Here is a 13,084-nt window from a genome sequence, read left to right as displayed (position 1 = left end):
ACTCTGACATTCGACCTAAAACTTTTCTGTCTCCCCTTAAAAACTGAATGGGGATCACCAATAGTCTTTCTTCGAGATAATATTGCATACCAAGATAGTTATTGTTCTTAAGAGTTTCTCCTAATATACCTTTGGTTCCTTTTTTTAGTTGCGCATCCAGTATGTGTGATCTGGCACAAGTGCCGACTTCTGAAATCGTGAACCAGTACCAAGAGGATGGCGCCATCTGTTTGCGCGGAGTTTTCTCTCAACACTGGATAGATGTCGTTTCAAGAGGTATCGAGAAGAATATTCAAAACTACAGCAAATATGGAGAATGGCTGAAGGTTTGAATCTCTTCTTTCTCGTTTTTATCAGTGGCGAAGCGTGATAAGAGCAAAGGTGCGAATTCAATTTGGACGGTCATTAACAGGTCCCAGGCCCGTATTTAGGTAATTGCTATTCTGTGTTCGAGCACAGAGCGGCAGAATATAGAAGGCGGCAAAATTTTGGATTTTTTAAAAATGAAATGAAATGAAATCTTTATGTCCCACGATTATGTCCGCGAGGCTAAAGGAGACGGTGATGATAAGGATGAAGGAAATGGTGGAATGAAGAAAGTGGGAGGAAACGGGAGAACCCCGAGAAAACCCTACATTGTGTTTGTCCACCACAAAGCTCACGTGGCACCAGCTGAGATGTAACCAAGGACCCCATGCATCAGAGGTAAACGCTCTACTACTGAACCACCGCTGCCTTGAGGACTTTTTTTTAAAGATTCACAAATGTTGAAAACTAGCTACCCGCAGAGTCTCGCGCAAGCGCGAGAAAATATGTTGATGTGTTTAATCCAAAGGGGTGAGGATGAACTTGAACATTATGAAAACTCATACCGTCAAACTCAGCGACCTCGAAAAACTATGAATTCAACACTAATACCTGCCGTTTGTGATTACTTTTAAAATCTCGCCTCCCCCTCCCCCCTGCCTGGAGAGTAGAATATGACCTTGAAGTTGAATTGAATTAAAATTGTCACTATTCATCTCACCGACCCCAAAAACTATGAGTTCAACTCTAAAATTGGTCGTTTTCTCGGGGGGGGAGGATTTTGTGCGGGGTCGGCAAATTGTTTAGAGCACATGGGCGTACAATATATAAATACGGGCCTGGGCATTAATAGATCGGGCTACGTCACCAGAAGACAACCCTAGGGAGTGGAGGCAAAGCAAACTTTCGTACTCAAGCGGTAGCGTAGAACAAATAACCAAGGAAACAAAATCAAGATCACTATCCAAGTTTCTCATGTTTTATTATTAACCACTGATATTCTTTATTCTTTTGACAAAATATTTTAGCTTACTAATAGGAGGTTCTGTTTGATAATAGTTCAGATCTGTATTTTAGATCAAAGTATAAAAATTCCCTACATATGTCTGGAAGAATATAGTCTTTTAAAGATAGGTGAAAAAATAGTTTGAAAGGACAAACTACATACCCTTACTGAATAATTAGTACTATATTTTCAATAGATTTTCAATAGATTTAATCAGTGGCGTATTTAGAATTTTGTTTCGGAGGAGGTATGTACAAGACGTGAATAAGCACTTATATTTTTCCTTTTGGGTGCCGATAAATTTTAATGAAGTTGTGCATATAACAAATTTATTTCAGGGGGCTTGAGCCCGATAGCCCACCCCTAAATACGCCACTGGATTCAATAGATTTGCGTAACTTTCAGGTTTATCTAATAAAGGTTCTTGTAGGTTTTTCTAAGACCATTCCACCAAAATTATTTTTCTGGGTACAATCTTGAACATAATTCATTGTCTAACTGAATAGCCTCCCAGCATAGTTGCAGGCATGACAACTAGCAGGATGTATTATATGTCTTAAATAATTCATTTGCAAGTCGGAATCAGTCAATGCTAATATCATTAACAGTCAGGTTATGATGGGTTATTCACTAACAAGCGTGGCTGACAGAAACAGTATGTGATACAGTGAAACCTCTCTAAAGCGGACAGCCGTGGGGAATCAAAAATTGTCCGCTATAGAGAGATGTCAGCCTTAGAGAGGCTTCAATATTTTCTTACGTAAATTAATAAACAAGGTAATACGCAATTAGAAAAAATATTTTTGCATGAATCACGTATTTATGAATATTACCAAAATGTTATTGTTCCTGCATTATTTTGCGTCACCCAATTCCCTATGTTCGAGGCACAACATGGAAATAAGATGTTAATAGTTCTCTGCACTTTACACTTATCGCTACTTACTACGTTTTTAGTGTGTTGCTATAATTTGTGAGTTAATTGCAGTTCATTATTTTTTTAAGACAGTATGTGTACCCGTGGTCAAAAATACCAAACTTGTCTTCTGCTTCGTTAGAGATTCCAGCAGGACAGTAGAATGATGTGTCATCCTATGGGCAATTGTCAATTACTTTTGTTTCTGAAACAGGTTGGGTGGGAGTGGAATGCAAGTAAAGGACATGAGGGTGCTGTGAAACAGGGTACCTTCCTCTGGGTTGCTGAACAGACAGTTCAGGAGGCAAAATGTTGTCACACCTTCATGTTCTTCCTTGGTGACATACGTTTGAATTACTATAAGTGTATTTTTACTATAAATTTCAACTTGTTTCTAGAGAAAGTGTCCGTAATACGGAGGGAAATAATGCCTATAACAAGAAAGACTGTCCGTGTCCGTACTAGAGAGTGTCCGCTTTAGAGAGGTTTGCCAATGTTTTTTCCTATTACAGTGTCTGGGGATTACAAAATATGTTCGTTATGGGAGGTGTCCCCTTTATAGAGGTGTCCGTTAGTAGAGGTTTCACTGTACTATTATTAACAGATGGCTGATAATGGTTTATTCACTGACAAGTGTGTCTGACAGAAACAGTCTATGATACCAATATCAACACACAGCTAATAATGGTTTCCGCTGACAAGTCTGCCTGACAGAAACAGTCTACTGTATGATACCATTATCAACATACGGCTGATAATGGTTTATCCACTGACAAACGTGACTGACAGAAACAGACTATGATAACATTACCAACACACAGTTGATAATGGTTTCCACCTACACACTTAAGCTGACAGAAACAGTGCAAGAAGAATAAAACAAATACACATTATCACAGTTAACCTGTGCAAAATTAAAATAATTTATGGAAATAATACACAAATTACATTAGTTTAATATTTGAAAATACCAATAATAAAAAGTCAGTGATTTCGGGAGAGAGCTGAAAAAATTATTTTTTTCACTGCATTCCACTTCAAGTTGTTTCTTTAACAATCATATCATCAATCTACCTTTATTCCAAACAGTTGTAGCGGATGTATGCTACCTACACCAAAATTATCCTTCAATGGGGAACCAGAACCGCGTTCTGCTGCGACAGGATAAAAACGAAACCATGCTCGACTCGAAAAATGGAACAAAAAATCCAGGAACTTAATGGCATTGAACTGATGTCATATAATCCTGATCTTGTTCCTTCAGTTTACTTACTACCTGTATTTGTCTGTGGCATATTTCGTGAAACTACAATACTTCACCAACCAGCAGGAGGTGCAAATAGCAATGACTGACTTCTTTACCTCGAAAGACAAGACGTTGTATCGACCTGGAATGGTAGCTAAAAGATACCTGCAGACAATCCAACACTACTATAGTGCTGCCAAAATGTCTTGATCCGTGGCAAAAATGCGAACTAAAGCTCACACCCTTGACATACCCACGCGTTGAGCCAATAAGAGTTCAGCTGTTGCTAACCGAGAGAGCCTTAGCGAAAGGGAGTGGAATTCCTTCAGCCGATAGCAGCGCTTGGAAAGGAAGACTAGGTGTCAAGTCAATGTGGTATATCTATAGTTACACTTTTGAATGTTAATCTACTTGCAACGTAGTGAAGAGATGGATAAAATGATCCCCTTAAGACTTATTGGCCTCCAGATCTTACCTCTAATGATCTATATTGTAGTAATTGTATCGTTAGGATAAGGTGTTATCCAGGTCGTCCATATAGATAACCTAGGCGGCTGCCTAGAGCGGAAATACTTAGGGGTGGAGTGGCAGGCTTTTCTTGCGTATGGTTTATTAACATTAGCCAAAATGTGCGTATGCCAGCGCCCTACACATTTAGGAAGAGGAAGTTAATGTAAAGTGCGATCACCCAAGATCCTACTGCTCACCTGTATGGAGTGGGGGTGGCCATAATACGTTTCCGTGTTTTTCAAGGATCTTATAAAATAGAGGATCTGCCCGTATGTAGGTTCATCCTATAAAATAAATGAAGCCAAAAAACAACCGAGCATCGGCACGTCTGATTGGCTACTTTCGTTTCCACCATGGTTGTTGGCTCAAAACATTGCGATCCTATTGGGCGGAGTGGGCAGAGTAGGGGTGGTGAAACTCTGACGTATGGCTTCAAGATATTGTTGTAAGGGCAGATCCTCTATTTTATAAGATCCTTGGTGTTTTTACTGTTCATTCAGTAACTAAAGAAGATCTGTATTATCTGAATATCCAGACGCCGGATGCTTGCAGAAATGTCACTCACCTAAAATTTCTACATAAGGTGGTCAATGTAAACCTAAGGTCTGAGGCCCTACTTCAAGAACTATCCCTTCATATTTCTACCCGCGTAGCACTAAATATCTACCTCTTCCACCCTTCCTGCCCTAGACTGTCGATTATTCAAAGGTCATTCTTTCACAGAGCACCAAATTTATATAACTAGACGTGGACTTTTTTTTTTTAAGCTACTCAGCTTTTGACAGAATAATTACACAAATTCAAAATAACTAAAAAATGAATTAAGAATCTTCATCTTAACTATCTTTGCTTTTATATTTACAATGGAAATAGACAGAGTTTATATTACAATAAAGCTTTAATTTCCTGTTGCCCTGTGGTTATATTAGTAAAATTTCATTCCAAATGCCACAGCAATAAAAATGTTTTAAAAAATAATTGGTTTATAGATTACTTATGAATACCATAGAGAGAGGCATTCGGAGTAAGCTATATTTTTATTTAATGACTAGCAGCGTTCACCCCGCTTCGCTGCGGTCACCCCGGAACGCAATAAACTTTGTTACTTAGATAATTTTTACTTTTTCGCTTTCAAATTGCAGTAAATGTTAACATTATAGCGCCTGTCATTTATGTTAACCCGCCGAGTGACCCGCTTCGCTGCGGTCACCCCGGAACGCAATAAACTTTGTTACTTAGATAATTTTTACTTTTTCGCTTTCAAATTGCAGTAAATGTTAACATTATAGCGCCTGTCATTTATGTTAACCCGCCGAGTGACACGGTCATGCGGGTTGCATATAAATACGTTTATTTTTATACCTATGATGAACTAACAAAGGATTTGTACGTTATGGACACTTGAATGGTCAATTATCTCAAGACACTGGTAATTAAAAATTAAAGTGATATGATAAAAACCATCTAGGGTCCAAATCCTAATAACCCCCCAAAAATAAAAGAAATTGGTTCAGCCGTATTAGCGTGATGAGGGAACAAAGGATTTGTACGTTCTCTTTTATAATATAGATTAAACAAATAATGTGATGATGTGGTGAAAATATAAGAAGTGACAAGGCTTAATTTTGGTCTGGGTTTGGGGGAGAAGGAGATTATGGAGGTGCAGACATGTCTTTCGCTCAGGGTATAAAATATCCTAGAGCCAACCCTGGTGTTATCTCAGGTTCCTAAAGTGTAATTTTGAACGTTTTCAATAAACATCTTCGATATTATTTTGACACAAATTTGAACCTATTGCAAAAGGATCATTTTGCCCTAGGGAATGGGTAAAATGATCCCTCCATTGAAAATAATAGAAAAATCGCATGGACTTACAAAAATGGTTATATTTTTAAACAAATGGTGTACAGGGTGTAGTAATACTGGGTAAAGTATGTTAGTAATAATAGTACTTATAGTTTGTTGAAGTATTGTTCAATATAGAAAACGTTTGTTGAACACTCCAGAAGGATTTCAAGAATTTCCAAGGATTTCAGTCTCACCTGGACTACCTTGAGTCAAATATACATACAAAAACAAAAACTGCATAATGATCCCTAAGTAAATGGGAAATACTAAGGTAAAATGATCCAGGGATGGTTTTGCCTTTACATACGGCTTCCATTAAATACGATTTTATATGACAAAACATAGAGAAGACTTCTACCTGCATTGCTAAATGCATAGATTTAAGCACGGACTTTTCAACAATTAGTGTCTCATTTATATTCTAATTTATGCGTTAGTACAAATACAGCAAAAAGTAACACTTACCTGATGAACAATGTTATGAAAAGTTTTTTTTTTTTTCGTCTGGAAGACAAACAAAACGTCTCTCATCCAAAAAGAACTAATGAACAAAAACAGCTTCTTTTGTGTGACCACGTGATGCGACAGGCAGCGCCACCACTTTCCGCTGTAGCTGGAGGGGGTCATTTTACCCATCTTTCCTCTACTGTAATAAATACGAGGATGTTGTGTACCAGACTATCGCAGGGCTTATGACTCATCGTTGTAGAAAAGGTGAAAAGTCGGTCAAATTGACCGAAGAACGAAATAAATCGACGCTTTGAATCTGCTCTCCACTGCTGCTATATCCATGCTACAGGGCGATCAATTTTTTGAACATTCACGCTGACAAGAAAAACTAAATCTTGTACGGTAACTATCAATGCTTAGATGATGTCGTATATGACCAATCAGTCTTCATGTAGATTGCCATATTTTCAAATTTGAAAAACGGGAGAATTTATAACAAATGACTTTTGTGACACATTTTCCTGCACCTTTAACTTCCTTTTCTGTCTTAGATACGATACACCTTAGTAATTTGTATATGTTATGTATAGACATCGATTTTTTATACAAATGCATATTTTGTTTGCTTACAAACTTGGTAGGGGTTTCTAACAATAATAATACAGTTCTAATTTGAAATTTTAAAGTGTATATAATTGCATATTTCAAAGGTTAATGAACATATTAGCGCTTAAGAGCATATTCAGCATATTCTTAAGTTTATATTTCAGACATATGATTATAGCATGCAATAAATCCAATTTTAGTTTGCATTTTCAATGCATTTAAATGTCTATGCAACAGGATAGCTTTTGCTTCGGAGGATGGAAGAATGCCTGGTTTATGGAAGACCAATATTGTTAGTGCCGATCAGCAGAATATAGACGCTTTACAATTGTCAAGACGTTAAGAGAAACCTATTCTAATATCGTGTCGAGATCAATTCAGAAACAAGAGACGCTAGGAGTACCGCCGCTCTGTAAATGCTTATTTCTAGTTGAAGTTCAGCACGAGCTCCAGTCGGTTCCTGGTAAATTCGTGCTCTGTGGAAAAGAAATTGACGAATATTTTCGTCAGAAACTCCGATAACGAAACAGTTGAAGTACTGGAAAAGTAGCTTCAAGGGTTAGATCTCAACTTGCCAGATCCTTCTCTATGTCCAGTAACATCTTATGTTGAGAGGCCATTTTTTCTCTTCAAACGTCATAAACTGACACCATAAAATATAGAGAATTATCTCGTGATATACTGTGAGGTTAACTACAAAGGACTACCTCGGGAGAGTAATACTTCCGGGGGAAGTAGGAACTAAATACACGGTTCTGATTGGTTGGCATTATCCGTTTCTTGTCACGTCGCATTCATATAGCAGAAATCAAACGCTTTCTGCTATTGGTCCTTGTAGCCAAGCGTGCTAGCACTACGAGCTAGTAACGGAAATCGCTTTTTGCGTGGGTTCAAACCCAGCCCAAGGAAAGTTTTTTATTTTTTAATTTTCATAACACTTTTTTCATTAAAATAAGGTAAAATAATACTAAAAAAAAGTTATTTACTTACTTTTGTGCAGATCAGTAGTAGTAGTAGTAGGAACAGTTTACAAGCCCCGCAGGGGTCGTTTTCTTCCATCTTGACCCCCATGATATTAATTTTGTGATCAACTTAAAACCGCTGGCTAGGATAGCGCGTAAAACAGCTGAATAGGGTAGCGCGCGAAAAAAGTTACTTCCGGTAGGATTACTCTCCCGAGCGGGTCGTAATTACAGGAAGGAGTAAATTCTTAAAAACGATATTTTTACTGTGGAAACATGTAGAAAAGTGTGGTTTCTGTTATTTCGTATAAAGTAAATGCACTCTAAGATACAATTGTTAAGAAAAACTAGACATCGTGTTCTCATATCACTGTGTTTGTTTTAATCTCCTAATTTATGTGTGTTTTTAAAAATTAGGAGAATATAAACTGTAAATACCATAAAAATAAATCCTGAAGGGAAGTTCCTATGGTAAAGTACACTTTCGATGTTATATTTCACTTACAAAAGTTTGTCACAACTTTGTTGCATGTTTAAAAATGCCCCCCTTTATTGCATTGTTAGTGCAAATTTTAACACATTTAACACCATAGTTGCATGTATATTTCATGAATTTTAAGTGCATAAAATTCCGATGTCTAGTTATATGTTTTAAGCTACACAAGCGTATTTTAAAATCAAGTTTTTAATGTTATTATATTCAAGCTACTTCTCTCATCTGCCCACTAAAAGTTTAACCCAATTATATAAGTATTTTTGAGCCTGCATTACAGTTCAGGCATAGTTATAACCAATGCTCGAAAAATATTCTTTTGATTTAGGTGTCAGTTCTGGTAACCAAAATAGGACTTTTTGCCTCTCAATGTGGAATTTTATAGCGTTTCAGATTGCTATCACTGGAAGTGGCAAAATTTGGTTCTACTCCTACTAAAAACTCATATACCAGTGTACTGGTTGTATAGATGTAATGTAGTAGACGTAATGCATACAGGCGTATTGCAGAACTGAAGAAGTGACTATTTACATCAGGCAGTAGATTGAAGATTAACTAGTATATTCAATCACACTGAGGAGGACAAAGAAATTTGGTGTATGTACACAACAAGCAAAACGTTCGTTACTGGATTCTCTATATCTGTGTGTCTGTCTATCTGCTACTTGCGATTTTTTTAAAATTTTGAGCCCTCCATCCGATAAAACATCAAAAACTATCTAAAAAAAGTATTGGAATTTTTCGCGTCACTTTTACCGTTCCCGACATATTGGCCAAAAAAAGTTCCGATTTCGGGAGATTTAAGAAGTCATATGTCGGGAACCGTAAGTTACAGAGAGATGATATTGGTGTTGATCAATACCAATATTGATTCAATACCAATACAAATTATTGATTCAATAATTATTGCGTCATTAGTTATTGATTCAATAATTATTGTGTCATTAGTTATTGATTCAATAATTATTGCGTCATTAGTTATTGATTCAATAATTATTGAGTCATTAGTTATTGATTCAATAATTATTGCGTCATTAGTTGTTGATTCAATAACTATTGCGTCATTAGTTATTGATTCAATAATTATTGCGTCATTAGTTATTGTTTCAATAATTATTCCGTCATTAGCTAATCAAATAATTTTAACACACAATTTCATATTAATTTCGAAAAAAAAAATTATTTTTAAGTTCGTTCTGGCGATGCTCTTGGAGCATTCTCAACTGGTTTCTTGGATATTCGATGAGCTTCGAAATACAAAGTAGCATTTTCGTGTTTTATCTAGTCTACTGACAAGGGAACCTTCCGAAAATGATAGTTGCAGTGAAAAATGTGACCTATGCCAATTGAAAGAGCTGTAACAGAGATGTTCATTCCAAAAAAAATTAGCTGCCCATAGCAATAGGTTCAAGAAATATAAGGGGTGGAAGTTCGGGAAACAGCAAGGTTGACCAAGGGGGAAAAGTGCAAATTCCGCAAAAAATAGGGGGCACGGAAAAATACAATGGTGACAAGTGATGTATAGAAAGAGACTTGCCACAATAGGGAACAAATGAAGGCCACCAGTGGGGTTAACAGTGTTGCCAACTGCAATGAAAAGTACATGTTTTGCAAAGAGCACTATATGAAGTGAGTGCAATATTCAGTGTCAATCTGTCATGTAGAACATAAGATCTGGCGTGTATAATCAGTGGTACAATCTAACAACAGAAAATATTTTTTAAAAACAGAAGTACGAAAAATACGGAAAAGACAGAGTTGGCCATAATGCGCCACATTTGATTACGAGCTGTGCATATTAGAATGAACAAAACAAGAAAGCACCAACTATGCAGGAAACCGATGTACTTAGAGTCGAAAAGAAAACAGAGTTCCAAAGTTGGCAGCACTGGCCATGAAAATCCAGACAATTCTAATATAGCTAGGCCACTCGCTTCACAAAAAGAAAATTCCGGCAACAGGCATTAGCCTTCGCATCATTTGTACCTGCTCGTCCACATTGTACGTACAATTGTTCGATGAGACAATCGTCCAAACAGAAGATACATTTGCAGTGAGCACAGCGGAATACTACCAATCCGTCACACATGGTACAATGATCGCCTGTGAATGTCTCGAAAGAGTACTCTAGAGGTGTCGGAGTCTTTGGTGGTGTTTGTATCACATATCCACACCAGTAGAAAACAAACATAATCAAAGGCTTGATCTGCTGTGTGTTGCTGTCTGCAGTACTATCACCGCCTATATGATATATCCAGAGTGTCCCACCTAACTCTGCGACTGAAATAGTTTCAAAGCGAAAAGAATGTGACACATCCAGTTGTGCAAGAATGTACCCATGTCAGCGGGCGACAAACTTCTGTGAGACGCAAGTGCCTCCAAGTCCCCCATCAGAGGGTCCCAGGGGCCAACTTCAAAATTTCAAATAGCACCATCGGTCGAGTTATATTTCTTTCGATAAATCTTGGAATATGCAACAACGCATATCAGAAATATTTACTATATGGGATTTCAAAATGGCAGCCAAAAATATCTACACGGTGACAAGAACAACGTGCACTTTCGGCTGCCATTTTGAAACCCGTGCTTCATATAGGCGGTTTCTTATAGGCGGTGTTGTATCTATTCAGAGAAATATCATCCGCCCCTTGTTCCCAATTGAAATGTTGCGGTTGACCCCTCGAGCCTTATGATGGGGGCCCTTGGGGACTTGCTTCTTACAAAGTTTTCTTGGCCCTCGACATGAGTACATTCGTGTGCAATTGGATTTGAAACATCTCTTTTCGCTTCGCAGCAATTTGAGGTCACAATGTTCGATGCCATGTTAAGACACAACATATATTTGTGGCGGCCATTTTGAAAAAAAAACATGCTTCATATAGCAAATGTTTCCTATAGGTGTTGTTGCACATTCCATGATCTATCGAGAGAGGTACCACTCGGTCCCTGTTGCCATTTGAAAGTTTGAAATTGGCTCCTGGGGCCCTATGATGGGGATCCTGGGGGCACTTGCTTCTCACAGACTTTTATCACCCCCTGACATTGGTACATTCCTGCACAACTGGGTCCGTCACATTTTTGTTCGTTTCGCAAATCTTTCAGGTCACAAAGTTTGGTGGGACACCCTGTATATTCCCACATACGACGCAACCATGACATAATGTTCACTATTTCTATTATCGGTTGTTGGCTCAACCCAATCATTTCATGTTCCCCGACTTGACATTGCCTCAATCACTCTAGCATTGATGCATTCCGAGTGATGCCTGTTGCCGGAATTTTCCTTTTGTGAAGCGAGTGGCCTAACTATATTAGAATTGTCTGGATGTTCATGGCCAGTGTTGCCAACTTTGGAACTCGGTTTTCTTTTCGACTCTAAATACGTCGGTTTCCTGCATAGTCGGAGCTTCTTGTTTTGTTCATTCTAATATGCACAGCTCGTGATCAAATGTGGCGCATTATGGCCAACTCTGTCTTTTCCGTATTTTTCGTACTTCTGTTTTTTTTTTAATATTTTCTGTTGTTAGATTGTACCACTGATTATACACACCAGACCTTGTGTTCTACATGACAGGTTGACACTAAATATTGCACTCACTTCATATAGTGCTCTTTGCAAAACATGTACTTTTCATTGCAGTTGGCAACACTGTTAATCCCACTGGTGGCCTTCATTTGTTCCCTATTGTGGCAAGTCTCTTTCTATACATCACTTGTCACCATTATATTTTGCCGCGCCCCCCTTTTTGCGGAATTTGCACTTTTCCCCCTTGGTCAACCTTGCTGTTTCCCGAACTTCCACCCCTTATATTTCTTGAACCTATTGCTATGGGCAGCTAATTTTTTGGGAATGAACATCTCTGTTACAGCTCTTTCAATTGGCATAGGTCTCATCTTTCACTGCAACTATCATTTCCGGAAGGTTCCCTTGTGAGTATTTTTTTAAATTTAGAAAATGAACATGAAATTTTTCTTTTGACAAGACAATACGACGATTTCTTACGCTACTTCCTGTCTCATTTCGAATTTGAAATTTGACTTCTCACCTCGTTTGTGTTTCCAATTAAGATGAGACTATATATATTTGTCATTTGGGCAATACTAATTGTTATTGAAACAACAGCACCAAACTCTCCCGTCCTGTGTCTAATTAATGCCAAACTGTTATATATATATATATATATATATATATATATATATATATATATATATATATATATATATATATATATATATATATATATATATATATATATATATAAAGAGAGAGACAGAGGAAGGGAGGGAGGGAAAGTTTATGTATGCATGAACTTGCATATACCTGTACGTCTGTAGTAAGTTAGTGTGTATAATCAATTTTTTAATTTTAGTTTGTTCCTGGTGACATGAACATAGATGAGAAAGTTATACACAACTTAAACTCACAAAACAACTTCGTTAGAACTAAAATTTAATTAACACTTGAGGTAATTGTTTTCCCTCCTCTCCATCACCTTTCTCAGTTTCTTTCAGCAGGAGAAAAGAGACATGAGTGAGGTTTGTACATATATCCTCAAGAAGTAGTGCGGGTGACTACAACGAATATGGAAGGATATAAAGTAAGCACTTATTTAATGATCATCTATATATATAAAAGAGAACGTACAAATCCTTTGTCCGCTCATCACGCTAATACGGCTGAACCAATTTCTTTTATTTTTGGGGGGTTATTAGGATTTGGACCCTAGATGGTTTTTATCAT

General features: G+C 37.4%; 1 protein-coding gene across 1 annotated transcript in view; it reads left to right on the top strand.

Annotated features, from left to right (window-relative positions):
• The window catches only part of LOC145671816 (putative phytanoyl-CoA dioxygenase), a 246,860-nt gene that overhangs the window by 200,203 nt on the left and 33,573 nt on the right, over nucleotides 1-13,084 (top strand). Inside the window, exon 2 of the mRNA XM_081741047.1 lies at nucleotides 149-326. Within this exon, the coding sequence (XP_081597173.1) occupies nucleotides 162-326 (165 nt within the window). The 5' untranslated portion in view covers nucleotides 149-161. The remainder of the gene's footprint in view (nucleotides 1-148; nucleotides 327-13,084) is intronic.

This window comes from Thermobia domestica, chromosome 15 (assembly GCF_964235325.1).
Source record: "Thermobia domestica chromosome 15, izTheDome1.hap1.1, whole genome shotgun sequence".
NCBI classification, from domain to species: Eukaryota; Metazoa; Arthropoda; class Insecta; order Zygentoma; family Lepismatidae; genus Thermobia; species Thermobia domestica.
Note: the sequence above shows the minus strand (reverse complement) of the source record. Positions and strands in the feature narration are given on the sequence as shown.